The 22,012-nt window shown below is 36.6% G+C and overlaps 1 protein-coding gene across 2 annotated transcripts in view; it reads right to left on the reverse strand.

Annotated features, from left to right (window-relative positions):
* Window positions 1–22,012, reverse strand: part of P4HA1 (prolyl 4-hydroxylase subunit alpha 1) — a 95,106-nt gene that overhangs the window by 65,053 nt on the left and 8,041 nt on the right. For both annotated transcript variants that reach the window (XM_065922557.1, XM_065922556.1), the window contains exons 2-4: window positions 6,292–6,399; window positions 4,998–5,094; window positions 2,455–2,606 (exon numbers count right to left, since the gene is read on the reverse strand). In XM_065922557.1, coding sequence (XP_065778629.1) covers window positions 2,455–2,606; window positions 4,998–5,094; window positions 6,292–6,367 — 325 coding nt within the window. In that variant the 5' untranslated portion in view covers window positions 6,368–6,399. The remainder of the gene's footprint in view (window positions 1–2,454; window positions 2,607–4,997; window positions 5,095–6,291; window positions 6,400–22,012) is intronic.

Genomic DNA, 22,012 nt, shown 5'->3' on the forward strand with positions numbered 1-22,012 from the left:
CTTGAAAACCATATTCACTGGCAATAAATTAGATTTTCAGATAAAATGTATGCTCTTAAAGTTCTATTTTCTTCTTCCATGTGCCACATATCACACAAATGTGTAAATATATAGTTTGGTGGAATTCTTTAAGCTCATTTATTAAATATCGTGTTCATCAATCAAGGTTTGCTCTACCTAAATCCTAATATTAATTTTAAAATGTTTTACATAAAATATAGCAAAAATCAAATTCAGAAACTAATTACTGATAACTGTGTAACTCCTAGGGCTCCCCTGATGGCTCAGCAGGTTAAGAATTTGCCTTCAAAGGAGGAGACACAGGAATTTGATCCCTGATCAGCAAGATCCCCTGGAGGAGGAAAATGGCAACTCCTCCAGCATTCTTGCCTAAAAAACATTCCATGGAAACTACATGATGATCTTTTACTTTTATTTAGTTTGTTTCACTTTTTCTATTTTATATTCAGTGCTCCCATTTCACTTATAGATTATGTTTTCCAATTTCCCCATCTCTTTTTTTTTTTAATATTCTCAAGGCTTTATCAAGTATAGTAGTAAAGTTTTTGTATACATATATATGTGTAATATATGTATTTTAGAAAACTTATGAAATTTTGCCTAATTAAAAAATATATGACATTTTGATTACACTTTTAGTTACTATGAATAAAACGCTAAATTTCTAACTAAAAAATACAGATATACAACAAGCAACAAAGGTTTACTGTATAATACAAGGAACTATAGTCAATATCTTGTAAAAATCTATAATGGAAAATAATTTCAAAAATAATATATGCATACATATAAATGAATCACCTTGCTGTGTACCTGAAACACTGTAAATCAACCATAATTCAATAAAATATATATATTAAGGAAAAAAATCCCATGAACGGAGGAGCCTGGCAGGCTATACAGTCCAAAGGGTCGTAAAGAGTCGGACACAACTGGGCAACTAAGCACAAGGGCATACACATAACTCCGAAGGAAAACGGGTGCTAAATACTTCCTTAATAAACCAATACAACAGAAACAAAAAGTGATTTACAATGTGAATAATATATGTGTCATCATCTGCAGATCAAAGTTAGGCATGAGACTTCCCTCCATTCTCATTTACTTATAATCAACTATGCACACTCTGATCATCAGAAGGCCAGGTATTTTTATGTTAATTGAAATGTGCAAATAAACAACTAGCTGAAGAGGTCTAAGTTCACATTAAGCATATTCTTTAGTTTTAAGTCACAAAATCCACACAATTTGTACAAGCAAGTTTTACAGAGACCTGTAATGTTTTTTATGCCTCAAAAAAAGTCTCCTAGAAGTTGCTTAAAATCCTCTCCAATAAGAGAAAATTTATATCTACTATGGCATTATGGGGTACTACCATGGATTAAAATACCAAAGTCTTAAGGCTTATCTTATTTTAAAAACACTTAGGTCATACAGGTTGTTACTTGAGGTTTTTTTTAAAAAATAAACATGTATATATGTATACAAATGCATATATATATGAATATATATGACCTTAAAAATATTCTCATGGTGTTATATGAGAGCAAATGACCACAGGTATTTCCTTCTCATGTCAAAATATTTATAAGTGCTTGTCTTAATTTTTCTTAGCAAGGTTTTCCTGTCCTATGCATAATAATTTGGTTTACTGCTCACAAACACTTGAAAGCCCCCTTGGAGTATTTCACCTACACAGCTGGCTCAGTTCTTTTTTTTTTTCTTTTTTTTGCCATCTTCAATCATTCAACAAATAAATACTATGTACTAAGCAGAATAATACCTTTACTTCCTTAAACTTCAGACTTAGTTTTCTGTATATGTTACTTAAATATCTAAAACATCTCATTACTCCAACTACAATTTTATTGTTTCATTGAGAAGGACATTCATTACTACTGTTTGCAGTCTCAGTTTTAAATTTATAGTTTATGTTAAACAAAACAATCCTAAGCTTCAAAGGACTAGGTAAAACACAGCTAATGTTTTCCCTTATCAGTACCACTCCCGGTACATTAATAATTGATTAGAAGATAAAGAACTAGTCATAAATTTTTAAAATCTGAAGGAAATCCTAAAATGCAAATGATTACCATCAGAAATGAAGCTATATGCCAATAATAGATTCACTTTAGTATATTTCAAAGTAAAAAGGGCCAGTGTTAAGCAAACAAAGAGTAGAAATTACTTTTTTAAGAATAAAATTTTATTTCTCTTTGTTTTCAGTTTTTACTCATTTTTTTTTAAATCAAGAATTCAGGATCTAGGCTAATATAACCCCAGTCAAATCAAACACATTTCAGCAATAATTCAGTTACAAGACTGAATACCTGATGTTCTGGGAACTGAATTTATCACTTATTTTGGCATTTCTACAGGTTATACCAAAAATTTTTTTTTTTTTTGGCTCGTTAGTTTTACCATCTGACTTACCATCTGACATATCCTTAAGGACCAGATTCTCCAACTCACTCCACTCAGTGTTCAGACGTTTCATTAATTTGAATGCATTTACAGGGTGTCCAACAAATCCTTCTGGATCTTTTGTTGCTGTGCTGGTTAACCGATCTAATTTCTCTGCCCATCTAAAATGTAAGACATAAATGGAATATACATAAAGTATATACACACTTAATGAGGAAGAACATAATTTAGTAAAGCACTCAAAACAGGAGGTTTTTGAGTTAAAATCATACCTAAAGTTTTTTTAAGCAAAATTATAAAGATTTTTTTTCCATTTATTTTTATTAGTTGGAGGCTAATTACTTTACAATATTGTAGTGGTTTTTGCCATACATTGACATGAATCAGCCATGGAGTTACATGTGTTCCCCATCCGGATCCCCCCTCCCGCCTCCCTCCCCATCCCATCCTTCTGGGTCTTCCCAGTGCACCAGCCCTGAGCACCGTCTCATGCATCCAACCTGGGCTGCTGATCTGTTTCACCCTTGATAGTATACTTGTTTCAATGCTGTTCTCTCAGAACATCCCACCCTCGCCTTCTCCCACAGAGTCTAAAAGTCTGTTCTGTACATCTGCGTCTCTCTTTCTGTTTTGCATATAGGGTTATCGTTACCATCTTTTTAAATTCCATATATATGCGTTAGTATACTGTATTGGTGTTTATCTTTCTGGCTTACTTCACTCTGTATAATGGGCTCCAGTTACATCCATCTCATTAGAACTGATTCAAATGAATTCTTTTTAATGGCTGAGTAATATTCCATTGTGTATATGTACCACAGCTTTCTTATCCATTCGTCTGCTGATGGGCATCTAGGTTGCCTCCATGTCCTGGCTATTATAAACAGTGCTGCGGTGAACATTGGGGTGCACGTGTCTCTTTCAGATCTGGTTTCCTTGGTGTGTATGCCCAGGAGTGGGATTGCTGGGTCATGTGGCAGTTCTATTTCCAGTTTTTTAAGAAATCTCCACACTGTTCTCCACAGTGGCTGTACTAGTTTGCATTCCCACCAACAATGTAAGAGGGTTCCCTTTTCTCCACACCCTCTCCAGCATTTATTGCTTGTAGACTTTTGGATAGCAGCCATTCTGACTGGTGTGTAATGGTACCTCATTGTGGTTTTGATTTGCATTTCTCTGATAATAAGTGATGTTGAGCATCTTTTCATGTGTTTGTTAGCCATCTGTATGTCTTCTTTGGAGAAATGTCTGTTTAGATCTTTGGCCCATTTTTTGAATGGGTCATTCATTTATTTTTCTGGAATTGAGCTGCAGGAGTTGCTTGTATATTTTTGAGATTAAACCTTTGTCTGTTTCTTCGTTTGCTATTATTTTCTCCCATTCTGAAGGCTGTCTTTTCACCTTGCTTATAGTTTCCTTTGCTGTGCAAAAGATTTTAAGTTTCATTAGGTCCCATTTGTTTATTTTTGCTTTTATTTCCAATATTCTGGGAGGTGGGTCATACAGGATCTTGCTGTGATTTATGTAGGAGAGTGTTTTGCCTATTTTTAAAAAGCAAGATTCTTTACAGATAAAATCTAATTTGGCAAAATTAAAACATAAAACTTTTTTAGTTTGTTGTTTCTCCCAAATGATTATAGTAAATGTAACATATCTTAGTAAAAGTTGATTGGACCCCTCTGTAAGAATCTAAAAATGTATTTCCCTACAAGTCCAAACAATTGATTATTACAAAGTACAAATCAGCCCAATCCAAATTCACTTACATATTCATTTAAATCACACTTATAGAAAAATTTTGTACTCAGTACTTAGAAACTATATTTTAAAACAGAAAAACTGGGACTTCCCTGATAGTCCAGTGGTTGAGAATCTGCCTGTCAACGCAGGGGACACAGGTTCGATCCCTACACCAGGAAAATCCCACATGCCGAATGGCAACTAAGCCCATGCACAACTACTGAAGCCCATGCACCTAGAGCCTAGGTACACAACAAGAGAAGCCTGTGCACTGCAACTAGAGACAGCCTGAGTGAAGCAATGAAGACCCTGAACAGCCAAAAATAAATAAATAAATCTTAAAAAAAAAAAACCTGACTACTTAGCTACTCATTAAACAAAGGCTAGGAACTCTCAGGTCAGGATTAACTATGAACCTGAGTCAATTAAAGATAAATCAGCATTTGAAGAAAAACCATATCAATTAAATAATACTATACTTACCACTGTAATCTCAGAATGCAACCATAAAACTAAAGGATAAATAGCAGTGGAAAATTGCTTGATTAGGGAGGATAGAAGACATTAGCAACTATTTAAAAAAAAAAACTGTCAGTCAATTACCTGTATCCATTTACGCTCTTATCTCAATCCATATTCTTCCACGTGAAGTCTTTAATTGGGCCTAACTTTTGTTTTCTGTGGTCCTATTTTAGCCCTTATCTGGCCTTCTAAGACTGACAGAGGGCTTTCATTTTCACTTAAAGAATGTTTTAACCAGGAAGAAAACATCCAGGTAGAGTCAGTCATAATAAGTAAAACACTTGGCTTACTTTTTTATTTGTTCTAATTTGTCCTCTTCTGCCTTTATATAGTCTTTCAGGGAAGTCACCAGATCTTTTTCAGTATGAATCAAATCAGTCATCTGACCTAGAAGAGAAGAAAGAGAAGAAAGTTATCAAATACCCATATTGTCGAAACAAGTTTTCTAGAATAATTTAAGAATGATTGAGAATGCTTCATTTAATGAAAGGACTTAACAGGCATGAACCGGATATGTTGGAGAGAGCACCATTTTTTTTTTCTTTTTAAAACCAAATAAATAAAAACTAAGCCCCAAACTTTTCTAAGCATGTGGTCCAATTCTAATTTTCAAGCTACTTAATTCTGCAAGTTTGGACCACATCGACAAATTGTCTTTTCATAGAAGAATTTTTTTTTTTTTTAATTTCAAAACATTACTTTCCAAGGATCAACGTTTCTTCTTCCCTACCTCCCCCCTCATCTTTTTTGGGTTTTGAGAGTACTGAGAATTAAATTTTTATTCAATTTGACAAAGACCACACTAACAAAAAGTATACTTCACAACTGAAATTCAAATATCCATATTTAGTTATTCCTAATGGGATGAGAGAAAAAAGATGCACAATTGTGTCTCTTAGGGACCACATGGACTGTAGCCCACCAGGTTTCTCTGTCCATGGGATTCTACAGGCAAGAACATTGGAGTGGGTAGCCATTCCCTTCTCCAGGGGATCTTCCTGACTCAGGGATCGACCCATGTCTGAATTTCAGGCAGATCCTTTACTGTCTGAGCCACTCCTGCTGCCAAGTCACTTCAGTTGTGTCCGACTCTGTGCGGCCCTATAGACGGCAGCCCACCAGGCTCCTCCCACTAGGGAAGCCCCAATAGGATGAGAAAACTCATCATTTTACATCACAAAATTAAGTGTCATAAATATACTTGCTTGCATTTTATTTAGCTCCACAATCACATAAGGGTAAAACTCGTCAACAGGATGTAGGAAAACACCTCTTTTAAAACATATAAAGTACGCATATAGGAAAATACAAAAGACTAAGTATATACATTAAGTGATTTGCCAGGTAGACTCTACCAGAGAATTTTCTTTTGTATGCTTTACTAAGTTGTGGCAATCAGAAAAAATTAAATATTTAAATATGAAGGAAAAAAATGACTTTAAAAGAAAGACTTTTAGAGGGGTAGGGACTGAAGTAATGTATCGGTCCCTGTGAAATACAATGTATGTGTTTTTATCAATTTAAAAGCATGAAAAAAAGGAAAATTTTAAATACAAAAACAATAACAAAATAATTAAGACTTACCAATAGAAGTAAAGAAGCCTGGATGGGCCAAAGACTGGGGAAGTAGAATCCCTACAACTAAAATATACCAGATCATCTTCAAAGGTTTAATTTTATAGGCTCACACACCTACAAGAGAAATATGGCCATTATTTAAAAAAAGGAAGGATAGGAAAATTTCCTAACCTATTTTTCCTATGAATAAAATGTAAGTCAGACTTTAAGATTGCCCATAGAACATTGTTTATTCTAGTAAACTGACTTAATAACTTAGTAAGAGCTACTATCTTATTTTTCAAAGAAGAGTACTCACTTGATAGTTCATGTTAAAAGAAAAATATACATGTTTGCTATCACCATGATAATATATGCTTAAAAATGTTGTTTGTTTTCTCTTTAGGTACTACTACAGTTAGATTAACTGGAGAGTAGTACACTTTTTCATTAAGTTTACTTTGTGATCTAGATCTAAGCCATGAATTTCCCATTAAAATATACCACTTTATTATAGCAATTTAATTTAAATACTACCAAAATACATTCTAGAATGTTAGAATATATTTAAAGGGACAAAATGTTTCAGAGCTTTCTGATTAATCCCCTTAATTCCGAACTTGGTCATCTTTTCCCTACAATGACTTTAAATTTTAAAATAAGTTCAATTAAAAGCTATAGATTTGGAGGTGATGAATATGTTCCAAAATATACTGTGGGGATTGATGGCTGAAGAACACTGTGAAACTACTCAAAATGAACCAATCGTGAACATAATGGGTGAACAGTGTGGTATTTAAGCCAGCAAGCTGTCAATTTAGGCTAGTAATCTCTCTCAAAGGACCCAATGTTGAGTTTTTTCTCTTATCTACTGTGTTCCATGTAAAAAATCCTTAGCCCAGTACACAGCTGTAGCATGCAAAAAAAAAACAAAAACTGGCAGTAAAGCCCCTCTGTCTGTCTGTCTTTTCTGGAATGGATTCTTCATGGCAGATGCAGATTTTCAACCAGATTTTACTCTGCTTTCCCAAAGGCCCTGTTAGCACTCTTCTCCTGCTCCTTCTTTACCACATAAACATGGACTTTTAAGTTATTCTTTATTACCTTACAGGAAAACAAGTTACCCCTGCAATACTGTTTACCCAATAACAGACACCCATTGCTTATTCTCACTTGTCACCCTGTTCCTCTTTGTGCAGGAACCTCTGACTCTCCCCAACAGACTTCACCAAAAGCAACAGGTTCAAGTCCACATTAGAAAACTCCCTATCACTCACTCACTCACTCACTCTCTCACACACACACACACACACACACACACACACACCATTTGCCACATTAGAAAACTCCCAATCTCTCTCTCACACACGCGCACACACACACCACACATACACACATCATTTTCCGCCTAACTTGACTCAATAAAAATAGATCACCACAGAAGCTGACATGCTGGATGGAAGTCCTCCTAAGTTTCCTCCTCCAGAACCACACAGTAGTGAAATGCACTGTTCTCTTGGCTGCCTCACAGTAACTCTTTGGGAAGGCTTCTAGAATGTGGCAGATGCAGACACTTCCTCTCTTGTGCTCTTGCCAACGCGCAAGTTTTTTTCAAAATCCTGGGCTGTCTGAACAGTCTAGAATTTTCTCACTGTTTAAACAGATTTCTGCCATAATTTCTTCATAAATGAATGTTATTTCCAGCAAATACAAATGCTTTTGCTGTACCAAGAGAAGGCTAACCAGAAATGTTGTCTAAACATTAACTCTGATGAGAAAGTTTAGATCTGTCAGATAAGAAGTTATCATTTTTTTCATTGCTAAAATGTATTTTGTCATTAAAGTTTCTCTGTCATCTTTCATCGTCCTTAAACCTCACAATGAATCAAGAAACACCTACAGAAATTAACAAAAAAGCTTGAAAATTTCTTTATTCTAGATGAAATAAAGAGTCATAATCAACAAAAAACAAAACAGCAAAAGTTACTGGCCCTCTGAAAAGAGAATTTTTAAACTTAAAAATAAGACAATCTATCAAAAGCCAGATGGAATTAAAATACACAAAATAATTTAGGTTTATATATTTTTTAAACTAAACTATAAACTAGGAAACTAAATAAAACAGAGCTCATTTAAGGAACTCCTACAAATCAATAAAAAACCCAAGACATCAGCAGATAGGTGGGCTGAAAGTGAAAGTCACTCAGTCACATCCAACTCTTTGCGACGCCATAGACTGTAGCCCACCAGGCTCCTCTGTCCATGGAATTCTCCAGGCCAGAATACTGGAGTGGGTTCCCTTACCGAGAGGATTTTTCCAACCCAGGGATTGAACTCAGGTCTCCTGCAATGCAGGTAGATTGTTTACCAGCTGAGCCACCAGGGAAGCCCAATAAGTGGGTTAAGAACCCAGAAAGCCACAAAAGAGGAACTATAGTTAACTAAACCCACCAAAACAAAAACTCACTCATCAGTAATCAAGGACACAAGAAGTTGAAATAAGATAGCCAGTTTTTGCCTATCAAATGAACAATTAAACAAATTTAACAACTAAATTTAAAATACCTAATGATAGTGCTATATGTCAAGAAACTTAAAATGAACATATTCCTTACTTGTAAATTCAAATGAAAAACAAGATTTAAAAATTAACATCAATCCTACAACATTCATTGCTGGTGGGATTGCAAAATGGTACAGTCAATTTGGAAGACAGTTTGGCAGTTTCTTAAAAAATTTAATACACTCTTACCATATGATTCAGGAATTATGTTTAGTATTTACTCAAAGGAGTTGAAAATTTATGTCCACAAAAGCCTGCATATGGATATTTTTATAGCAACTTTATTTATAATGGGCAAAACTTGGAAGCAACCAAGATGTCCTTTAGTAGGTGAACAGATAAACTGTGATACATCTAGGCAACAGAGTATTATTCAATGCTAAAAAAGGAATGAGCTATCAAGTCATTAAAAAACATGGAGGAATTAAAAATATTATTAAGTGAAAGAAGTCAATCTGAAAAGGCTACATACTGTATAATTCCAACTATATGATATTCTGGAAGAGGTAAAACTATGAAGAGAATAAAAAGATTAGTAGTTGCTAGAAGACGACAGGGAATGAACAAACGGAGCACAGAGGATTTTTAGGGCAGTAAAAATATTGTGTAATATCATAATGATGAATACATATTATACATTTGTTCAGTTTCACAGAATTTGACATTTGAATTTCACTAAGAGTGAAGGGGTAATGTTAAACTATGGCCTTTGGGTAATTATGATGTGTCAATGTAGATTCATTAATTTTAAAAAATATGCCATTCTGGTGGGGGGCAACACATATGGGGAGCAGGGAGGACATGGGACATTTCCATACCATCCCCTTAATTTTGTTATGAAGCTAAAACTGCTCTAAAAAATTAAATCTTAAAAAAAATAAACACCATACAATCCTGGTGGAATCTATACTGAAGAAGATGATTAAGTTTCTGCTATACTCTGATAGAAAGTTATAAATAAATACTAATCAAAACAAAGAAAAAACAACATTATAATATGATCATAACTTTACAAGAAAATATGCAGAGGAAATTCACCAAAATGTAGTTGTCTCTGGAGAGCAGAACATTAGGTGATTTTTTTTTTTTTTCTATTTCTCAGTATTTTCCAGATGTCAAAGGTGTATTTTTTAGGCATCCCTGGTGGTTCAGTGGTAAAGAACCCACCTACCAAAACAGGAGACACAAGTTGATCCCTGGGTCAGGAAGACCCCGGAGAAGGAAATGGCAGCCCACTCCAGTACTCTTGCCTGGGACATCCCACAGACAGAAGAGCCGGGTGGGCCACTGTCCATGAACTCACATAGGAGCTGGACACGACTTAGCAACTAAACAACAACACAGGGTATATTTACTTTTATACTCAAGGCTTATTTTTTCCTCATGTAATAGGTTATTATTTAATTTTTTATTGAAGTATAGTTGTTTTACAATGTACAAGTCTCTGCTTACAGCAAAGTGACTCAGGTATATACATACATTCTTTTTTTTAAAATATTCTTTTCCATTATGGTTTATCACAGGATATTGAGTATAGTTCCCTGTATATACAGTACCCTGCTACAGAGTAGGACCATGTTGTTTAACCATCCTATATATAATAGTTTACATCTGCTAATCCCAAACCCCCTGTCTTTCTCTCCCCCTACACCCTTTCCCCCTCGGCAGCCACAAGTTTGTTCTGTCTGTGAGTCTTTTTCTGTTTTGTAGAGAGGCTTACTAGGGTCATATTTTAGATTCCACATATAAGTGAAATCATAGGATATTTGTCTTTCTCATTCTGAGTTACTTCACAGTATGATAATCTCTAGTTGCATCCATGTTGCTGCAAATGGCCTTCCATTCTTTTTCATGACTGAATAGTATGCTATTTTATATAGTTACCACATCACCGTTATCCATTCATTTGTCAATGAACATTTAGGATGTTTCCATGTTTTGGCTATTGTGAATGATGCTGCTATGAACACAGGGGTGCATGTATCTTTGTGAACTGTAGTTTTGTCTGGGTATATGCCCAGGAATGGGTTTGCTGGATCATATGGCAGTTCTGTTTTTAGTTTTCTGAGGAACTGCCACACTGTATTTCACAGTGGCTGTACCAACCAACATTCCCGCCACCAGTGTTGAAGGGCTCCCTTTTCTATACACCCTCTGCAGCATCTTCTATTTGTAAACTTTTTAATGATGGCCATTATGACCAGTGTGAGATGGTACCTCACTGTAGTTTTCATTTGCACTTCTCTAATTATATTTGCTTTTATAATGACACAAATTAACTCTATACAAAATAAGACACCTAAAACATCGACTTCATATTACGGCACTGTAAGCCTTTAATGAAGTGGTTAACCACACTCTAATACAATAAAGTAGCTAACATGTTTGAGTATGTTCCATTTTCTAACTCTATAATCTTCTAGATTTCTTGCCCTGCTTCAAAGATTGTTAAGCTTATTTGAAAGCAACCCAAAAGTGTGCTACTCCTGACAACACAGTGGCACACTTTTCTATGCTCCTGTCTCCCAGAAATAGACTTATGACCCAGGCTAAGCCAGTCATTGACCCTCATTCCAATGAGTTTAACTGCTGAAGAGTGGGCTTGTGAAATGGTAAGCAGCAGCTCTTTCTGGAATTGCTACTCTCAGAGGATGTGAAATTGGAGCTGCCTGTGACCATCTGTGCCACCTGACAAGCATACACAGGAACCTAGCCTATAAAAATGACAAAGTTATGCAGAAACAAGCAGTTTTACAAGCTCCATGGCCCTGATTCTTATAGTTTCTGCTCTGAACCTGTGAACTTCCCTAATAATCTTCCAACTCAGCTGAGGGAGCCTGTAAATTCCCTTTTTCTTAAACTAGCTTAAGCTGGATTTCTGTCACTTGCAATAGAAAATTCAGACCCTCTCACAGCATTACTCCAAATTACCATGCCAACCTAAGCTAGTTAATATAAATGAAGATAGCCTACATAGCAGTGGTTCTAAACTTTAGCTGTATCAGATCACCCAAAGGTCAAAGTACCTAGATCATATATGCAAGTTTTCAGGTGATGCTGCTGCTGCTGCTCAGGTGATCACACTTTGAGAACCACAGGATATGACTACCTCTTGAAATCATACAAAAGGTGCTCTCTGCCTTTAAAATATATTTTACTTCAATTTACTTTTTAGAACATGTCACGGAATTTCTAATTACTCTAGGGAATGGTTTCTCTAATCTGTCTGAATACTATGCCTCATGCACATTCTTTCAGAAACCTTAAGTGGCATGTTTATAGGCAAGCATATCCTTATCAATCACAGGTTTTTAAAACGTAATGGTTTCTTTACTTACAATGTCTCACTTCCATTTATTACCACCTTTTTTCAGTTCAGTTTAATCCAGTACAGTCGCTCAGTCGTGTCTGACTCTTAGCGACCCCATGAATCACAGCACGCCAGGCCTCGCTGTCCATCACCAACTCCCGGAGTTCACTCAAATTCATGTCCATCGAGTCAGTGATGCCATCCAGCCATCTCATCCTCTGTCATCCCCTTCTCCTCCTGCCCCCAAAGCCTCCCAGCATCAGGGTCTTTTCCAGTGAGTCAACTCTTCGCATGAGGTGGCCAAAGTATTGGAGTTTCAGCTTCAGCATCAGTCCTTCCAATGAACACCCAGGACTGATCTCCTTTAGGATGGACTGGTTGGATCTCCTTGCAATCCAAGGGACTCTCAAGAGTCTTCTCCAACACCATAGTTCAAAAGCATCAATTTTTCAGCGCTCAGCTTTCTTCACAGTCCAATTCTCACATCCATACATGACCACTGCAAAAACCATAGCCTTGACTAGACGGACCTTTGTTGGCAAAGTAATGTCTCTGCTTTTTAATATGCTGTCTAGGTTGGTCATAACTTTCCTTCCAAGGAGTAAGCGTCTTTTAATTTAGCAGCATGCAAAGCAATCATTATGTACAACTAAGAGTAAAGCATCCCAAAAGACATTCAGTTCAGTTTAGAAATTAGGGTTTTATCAAAAACAGTAAGACATAAATGCCTTCTGTTCTAAATCCTCCAACAAGCTTGAAATAGAATTCAAATGGGTTAAAGAGGATGCAATCTTCTTCAAAAGAAGGTAAATCTCAGATCCCAGAGAAGACACAATGAGAGAAAGACTGAAAAGAAGAAAGGGGAGGAAGGAAGAAAGGAAAGAAAGACAAAGAAGAGGCAGATACAAAGACAAATTTATACAGGAATAAAATTTATTACTGAAACAGTATGGATAAGTTATTCATAATATTTTGGTTCTTGGTTGGATGGCAGTTTCATGAGTGTTTATTAATCTATAAATAATCTCTCTATATATTACATATAATTTTTGAAATGCATGAATATTTTTAAATTTAAAAAAATTTTTATAATTTTAAATATTTTTAAAACTATAAAGAAACAACCACCTGGGAAACATATTCTCTGGTAGATCTGGACAAAAATAAAATGCAAACTGTACTATTTATCTAAAACTTTCCTACATTCCTTCTTCTAGGAAAGTCCAGTCCCACATACTCACAGATCAATCAAACCTGGGAATAGATTTTAAAACAGTTCTACTACATTGTAAATATGACTCTGAGTTATCAGGATTCACTGAATTGTATGTTATTCAATGGATTACTGTAACAGGGCATCTGGCAAATAATTCTATTAGCCTTTTGGTCTAACATTTTTCTTCCCCCCCTCCCCAAAAAATGCAACATTAACAAGTCTGTCTTTCCCAAACAAATCACTCAAAAATTAGGCAGACTAAAGAATGCTTGATACTCTAATCTTTCTCTGACATGAAAAACTTTTCACAGGGCTCCTTCTAACAGTCTCTCCACATCTTCCACAACTTGTTCCAAACCTTCTTTTAGAAGGTTCCAAATTTAAGATTATTTTTCCTCATACAAATTCCGTACTCAACTGTTGGTTTTCCTGACATCTGTGTTAGACTTTAATCTTTCTGACAGTTTTTATGGTCAGCGCAAAAGATCAACACACATTTAAGCTGCTAATTCAGGCCACTGCAACGTGGTATATACATCTAGACAGAATGTCTCTTTCATATAAGCAGGATGGATTTTCCAAGACAGCTAAGAGTGATTGCTAATAGAACCAGTTATATTTCTGTTCTTCCCTGTAATCGCTCTGCTAACTGCCATTTGCTTTAATTTAACTCTAAGAATCCCAGTCATACCTCTGCTCCCAAAGAGAGTGAGCTGCATCTCTGGTACATACATAAAATCTGGGATTAGTGATTCAATGGTATGACCAACTTTTCGATTAAAAACCCAGAAGTCATGCTAGCCTCTTTGCCACAATTTTCTATACTTGAGCAGTGAGCCCAGTCTTTGGCATCATTCCAACGGAACAGCAGTTTAGGATATGATTGGAGAGGACCTCTAAACCAAGATACTGCCCTTAACTGAAAGTGCAATGTAGGCTGTCTTTCAGAGGTTCTTCCAAAGCTCAGTCTTCCCTGTCAGAAGTAATCTGAAGATAAGATCACTTCAAAAACACACACTTGTTTTTCCCTACATGGCACCTCAATCATTCCTACTCTTTCTTCTGGAAATTGCCCCCTTCTACCTTTTTAACTGCCCCAGTTCACCTTTAATTCATTCTCATAGTTTTACCAGTCATGTTGTATAGCATGATACTTCTCCCTGACCAAGTGGCCATTCAAAGTTCTTTGTCAGAAAATTTGAAAATGAAACTGAGAAAAGAGGTGGCAGGCACTCTTCAAATGTCTGAACTATTTTATAAACAAAGCTCGGGAAAAGTTAGGGACCAAGTGAAATGAAGCTTATCTAGAAAGATTCTAAAATGATGCACATACACAGAGAGGAAGACAGACAAGAGACAGAAGAAAACATGCTGATGTTCCAATTATTCTTGAAATTTAATCATACTCCTGACCTGTGTTGCTAAGACAACTTCCTATCACCACAATTCTTTTTTTTTTTTTTTTCAGCTAAATCACAGACTTTATTCAAATTTCACTGGCTTTTCCACTAACGTGCATTTCTATTCCAGGATTCAACCCAGGATACCACACTGCACTTAGTTACTACATCTTTTTTTTTTTTTTTTTTTTTGTTAGTTGGAGGCTAATTACTTCACAACATTGCAGTGGGTTTTGTCATACACTGACATGAACCAGCCATGGAGCTACATGTATTCCCCATCCCGATCCCCCCTCCCACCTCCCTCTCCACCCGATTCCTCTGGGTCTTCCCAGTGCACCAGGCCCGAGCACTTGTCTTATGCATCCAACCTGGGCTGGTGATCTGTTTCACTATAGATAATATACATGCTGTTCTCTCGAAACATCCCACCCTCGCCTTCTCCCACAGAGTCCAAAAGTCTGTTCGGTACATCTGTGTCTCTTTTTCTGTTTTGCATATAGGGTTATCATTACCATCTTTCTAAATTCCATATATATGTGTTAGTATGCTGTAATGTTCTTTAAGACAACTAAGACAACTTCCTATCACCATAATTCTTAAATTCCATTATGGACTAGTATGAGTTAAGATTTCTGTTTAACTCAGAGTCCTAATTAATATACTTTCTCTCCTCTCTAAAGAAGATGTCCACCAATATATTGTGAGAAAGCCCTTAAACAAAGAAGGTAAGAAACCCACTACCAAAGCGCCCAAGATTCAGCATCATGTTACTCCACATATTCTGCAACGCAAAAATGCTGGCCTATTGCTCTGAAGAAACAGTGTACTAAGAAAAATAAGGAAGAGGCTGCAGAATATGCTAAATTTTTGGCCAAGAGAATGAAGGAAGTAAAAAAAAATGGCAATAACAGATTACCAAGAGATGGAGGCTGTCCTGAGAACTTCTGAGTCCAGTCAAAAATGAGATGTTCCAAGAGTGACAAATAAGATCTGACATCAGATCTAAAATACACACACACACACACACACTCTTTCACTCATCAACCCTGTTTCTTTAAGGCAAACTAAAAAAGGTAAATAATTCTCATATATTTACTCCTGTCTATTCTCTATCACCAAAAAGCAATATTTTTCAATGATCTTTTAAATGTTTTTCTTAATTTTATAAATTCAATGAATATATGTGAGATACAAAATTTAAGAATAAATACGATTTTAATCCATTTTTTAAAAATATTTAAACTGGATTCACAATTGAAGTTAAGCTCAATATTTAAAGTTTCTATTTCAACTAGGAAATTCAAGTTCCCCTAAACCAGAAACATTTTAATAATAAATGTAGGCTGAGGGGAAAGTTTGAGAAAGAAACAAATCTTATTTATAATTAAAATGGTGCCATTCTTCACTGATTTTTAAACTGTGTATTTTAAATTGTACAATATACCTCTCAATTATTTCAAACACTTTAGTTAGCAATGCGTACGTTTCCCAATACAGGATAAAGTATCAGGATTCTTTTTCTCAGAACAGGAAAAAAACAAAAATTACCATAAGACTAGGAGTCCTGCAATTTAGTAAAATTTCATCAGTAATGTTGACTTTTATTTGGTGGTCCCTTTAAAAGGAAGTGAAATAAGCAAAAAGGTAAGGTATCTAATATGAGGCCAAACTTAACCACCAGCTAATAATAAAAAATCAGCAGTACTTCAGATGAAAGTGCCTTGGACAATGCCTGACACCTATAAGACATTTAAGAAATGTTACTTTTAGATGTGGGGCAAGAGCACAAGAATAACTGGATTTGTTGCCAAGAGCATCTCAAAGGACATGGAAAAAGAGGTGACTTGGAGAATTGTGGGGAGCCCAGGCAACCTCAATCCTGGGCTAAGGCAGTGAAAAGGACCAAGAAGCCCAATCTACTAGCAAACAGATACACAGGCTTTATAATTTAGTTTTGTTTTCTAGTTTAGAGAGTGTTAAATATAAACATGAGAAAGTTTAAAGCCTAATTTCTAAGTTTAAAGAATATACTTGGATATACATGTAAAAAGCTTAAAACTTTATACAGTAATTAAAAGAATTAAAAAAATGTTAACAATTGTCTGAGGGAATCACAGTCAATTCTCTTTACTCATTTCTGCATTTTAATAAACATTTTTAACAGAAAATTTGTATTTCTATAAATAAATATGCAAGCTAAAAAATGAAGTCAAAGTAGCACTGAAGTGAATGATCAAATCAAATCACAGGGTTAGTAAAATTCAAATGAGCAACTCCATACCTCTACTGGGGCATAATACCACCATCAATCCCTTCTGTTCAAAAATAAATTATATGTATATCTGATTTACAGAAAAAATCTTGATAAGGCAACTTATCAGTGTCTTTGCCACACTTAGGATACAAGTGGAAAATAAAATCTTGTACAATACACATTTTAGATTTATTAAACTTAAGCAAGGAATATGTGGGTTTCCCAGGTAGCTCAGTGGTAAAGAATCCACCTGCCAATGCTGGAGACTGGCATTTTATCCCAGGGTGGGAAAGATCCGCTGGAGGAGGAAATGGCAATCCACTCCAGTACTCTTGCCTAGGAAATCCCATGGACAAGTGACACTGGCGGGCTATAGTCCATGGTTTGCAAAAGAGTCAGACACGGCACAGCCAGTAAAACAACAAGGAACATGTGGCAAAGCAAACTATTCCAAAAGAAGTGCTTTCAATGAAACTTCCTTAAAGATTGATTTTTTTAATTAATTTATTTTAATTGGAGGATAATTACTTTACAATATTGTGATTTTTGCCATACAGTGACACAAATCAGTCATGGGTGCACATGTGTCCCCCCCATCCTGAACCCCCCTCTCAAATCCCTCCCACCCTATCCCTCTGGGTGGTCTTGATTTTTTTTTTTAAAGCAAGCTATACTACTTGAAAAATTACCATTTACAAAACAGCAGCATTCCCTTTAGAAAAGGACCTTTCCATACAAACAAGAATCAATCACCAGAAGCAACAGCAAGCAATATGTTAATTACCTGGAAATAAACTTAAGAAAACTTTATATTGACCCTAAAATTAACTCAAAATGTATCCAAGATTATCTTTAAAACTATAAACCTATATATAGAGGTGTAAATCTTCATAACTTTGATTAAGCACTTAAACATTAATATCTAGACAATAATTTATTAGATATGACACATAAAAAACACAAGAAGCCAACGAAAAAATTAAATTGGACTTCATCAAAATTTAAAACTTTGATCCTTCAGGAAAGTGAAAAGACAACCAAAAGAATGGTTAAAAAAAAATTGTAAATCATATCTCTAACAAAAGTTTAATACCTAGTATACAGAACTCTTGGAACTGAATAATTACAAATAATCCACTTTTTAAGTTAGAAAAGGATTTGAAAAGACATTTCTCCAAAGAAGCTACAAATGGCCAATAAATACCTGAAAAAACTCAACATCAATAGTCATTCAGTGGCTTAGTCATGTCCGACTCTTTGTGACCCTATGGACTGCAGCACGCCAGGCCTCCCTGACCATCACCAACTCCCGGAGTTTACTCAAACTCACGTCCATCAAGTCGGTGATGCCATCCAAACATTTCATCCTCTGTTGTCCCCTTCTCCTCCTGCCTTCAATCTTTCCCAGCATCAGGGTCTTTTCAGATGATTCAGTTCTTCGCATCAGGTGGCCAAAGTAATGGAGTTTCAGCTTCAACATCAGTCCTTCCAATGAATCAGTTCAGTTCAGTCGCTCAGTCGTATCCGACTCTTTGCGACCCCATGAGTCACAGCAAACCAGGCCTCCCTATCCATCACAAACTCTCGGAGTTTACTCAAACTCATGCCCATTGAGACGGTGATGCCATCCAGCTATCTCATCCTCTGTCATCCCCTTCTCCTCCTGCCCCCAATCCCTCCCAGCATCAGGGTCTTTTCCAATGAGTCAACTCTTCGCATGAGGTGGCCAAAGTACTGGAGTTTCAGCTTCAGCATCAGTCCTTCCAATGAACACCCAGGAATTATCTCCTTTAGGATGAACTGGCTGAATCTCCTTGCAGTCCAAGGGATTCTCAAGAGTCTTCTCCAACACCATAGTTCAAAAGCATCAATTCTTCGGCACTCAACTGTCTCTATAGTTCAACTCTCACATCCATACATAACTACTGGAAAAATCATATAGCCTTGCCTAGACAGATCTTTGTTGGCAAAATAAGGTCTGTCTTTTTTTATGCTGTCTAGGTTGGTCATAACTTTCCTTCCAAGGAGTAAGCGTCGTTTAATTTCATGGCTGCAATCACGATCTGCAGTGATTTTGCAGTCCCAAAAAATCAAAGTCTGTCACTGTTTCCCCATCTATTTGTCATGAAGTGATGGAGCCAGATGGCATGATTAGTTTTCTGAATGCTGAGATTTAAGCCAACTTTTTCACTCTCCTCTTTCACTTTCATCAAGAGGCTCTTTAGTTCTTCTTCACTTTCTGCCATAAGGGTGGTATCATCTGCATATCTAAGGTTAATGATATTTCTCCCAGCAATCTTGATTCCAGCTTGTGCTTCCTCCAGCACAGCGTTTCTCATGATGTACTCTGCATTAAGTTAAATAAGCAGGGTGACAATATACAGCCATTACACACTCCTTTCCCGATTTGGAACCAGTCTGTCGTTCAATGTCCAGTTCTAACTGTAGCTTCCTGATCTTCATACAGATTTCTAAGGAGGCAGGTCAGTGGGTCTGGTATTCCCATCTCTTTCAGAATTTTCCAGTTTGTTGTGATCCACACAGTCAAAGGCTTTGGCATAGTCAATAAAGCAGAAATAGATGTTTTTCTGTAATTCTCTTGCTTTTTTGATGATCCAACAGAAGTTGGCAACTTGATTTCTGGGTCCTCTGCCTGTTCTAAATCCAGTTTGAATATCTAGAAGGTCATGGTTCACATACTGTTGAAGCCTGGCTTGGAGAATTTTGAGTATCACTTTACTAGCATGTGAGATGAGTGCAATTGTGCAGTAGTTTCAGTATTCTTTGGCACTGTCTTTCTTTGGGATTGGAATGAAAACTGAACTTTTCTAGTCCTGTGGCCACTGCTGAGTTCTCCAAATTTGCTGGCATATTGAGGGCAGCACTTTCACAACATCATCTTTTAGGACTGGAAATAACCCAAATGGAATTCCATCACCTCCACTAGCTTTGTTCATAGTGATGCTTACAAGGCCCACTTGACTTTGCATTCCAGGATGTCTGGCTCTAGGTGAGTGATCACATCATCATGATTATCTGGGTCGTGAAGATCTTTTTTGTATAGTTCTTCTGTGTATTCTTGCCACCTCTTCTCAATATTTTCTGCTTCTGTTAGGTCCATACCATTTCTGTCCTTTATCGAACCCATCTTTGCATGAAATATTCCCTTGGTATCTCTAATTTTCTTACAGAGATCTCTAGTCTTTCCCATTCTATTGTTTTCTTCTATTTCTCTGCATTGATCACTGAGGAAGGCTTTCTTATCTCTCCTTGCTATTCTTTGGAACTCTACATTCAAATAGGTATATCTTTCCTTTTCTCCTTTGCTTTTCGCTCCTCTTCTCACAGCTATTTGTAAGGCCTCCTCAGACAGCCATTTAGTTTTTTTGCATTTCTTTTTCTTGGGGATGGTCTTGCTCCCTGTCTCCTGTACAATGTCATGAACCTCCGTCCATAGTTCTTCAGGCACACTTGTCTATCAGATCTAATCCCTTGAATCTATTTCTCACTTCCACTGTATAATCATAAAGGTTTTGATTTTGGTCATACCTGAATGGTCTAGTGGTTTTCCCTACTTTCTTCACTTTAAGTCTGAATTTGGCAATAAGGAGTTCATGATCTGAGACACAGTCAGCTCCTTGTCTTGTTTTTGCTGACTGTATAGAGCTTCTCCATCTTTGGCTGCAAAGAATATAATCAATCTGATTTCAGTGTTGGCCATCTGGTGGTGTCCATGTGTAACGTCTTCTCTTGTGATGTTAGAAGAGGGTATTTGCTACGACCAGTGCATTCTTTTAGAAAAACTCTATTAGCCTTTGCCCTGCTTCATTCTGTACTCCAAAGCCTAATTTCCCTGTTACTCCAGGTATCTCTTGACTTTCTACTTTTGCATTCCAGTCCCCAGCAATGAAAAGGACATCTTTTGAGGGTGTTATCCTAGAAGGTCTTGTAGGTCTTCATAGAGCCATTCAACTTCAGCTTCTTCAGCATTACTGGTCGGGGAATAGACTTGGATTACTGTGATACTGAATGACTTGCCTTGGAAATGAACAGAGATCATTCTGTCATTTTTGAGATTGCACCCAAGTACTGCATTTTGGACTCTTTTGTTGACTATGATGGCTACTCCATTTCTTCTAAAGGATTCTTGCCCATAGTAGTCAATATAATGGTCATCTGAGTTAAATTCACCCATTCTGGTCCATTTAAGTTTGCTAATTCCTAAAATGCTGACATTCACTCTTGCCATCTCCTGTTTGACCACTTCCAATTTGCCTTGATTCATGGACCTAACATTCCAGGTTCCTATACAATATTGCTCTTTATAGAATTGGACTTTGCTTCTATCACCAGTCACATCCACAACTGGGTGTTGTTTTTGCTTTGGCTCCGTCTCTTCACTCTTTCTGGAGTTATATCTCTACTGATATCCAGTAGCATATTGGACACTTACCGACCTGGGGAGTTCACCTTTCAGTGTCCTATCTTTTTGCCTTTTCATACTGTTCATGGGGTTCTCAAAGCAAGAATACTGAAGTGGTTTGCCATTCCCTTCTCCGGTGGACCACATTTTGTCAGAACTCTCCACCATGACCCGTCTGTCTTGGGTGGCCCTACACAGTATGGCTTATAGTTTCATTGAGTTAGACAAGGCTGTAATCCATGTGATCAGATTGGTTAGTTTTCTATGATTGTGGTTTTCAATCTGTCTGCCCTCTGATGGAGAAGGATAAGAGGCTTATGGAAGTTTCCTGATGGGAGAGACTGACTGAGGGGGAAACTGGGTCTTGTTCTGATGTGCAGGGTTATGCTCAGTAAATCTTTTTAACGATTTTCTGTTGATGGGTAGAACTGTGTTCCCTTCCTGGTATTTACCTGGGGCCAAACTATGGTGGAGGTAATGAAGATAATGGCGACCTCCCTCAAAAGATCCCATGCATGTACTGCTACACTCAGGGCACCCAACCCTGTAGCAGGTCACCATTGACCCATGCCTTGTCTG

This window comes from Muntiacus reevesi, chromosome 2 (genome assembly GCF_963930625.1).
Source record: "Muntiacus reevesi chromosome 2, mMunRee1.1, whole genome shotgun sequence".
Classification (NCBI taxonomy): Eukaryota; Metazoa; Chordata; class Mammalia; order Artiodactyla; family Cervidae; genus Muntiacus; species Muntiacus reevesi.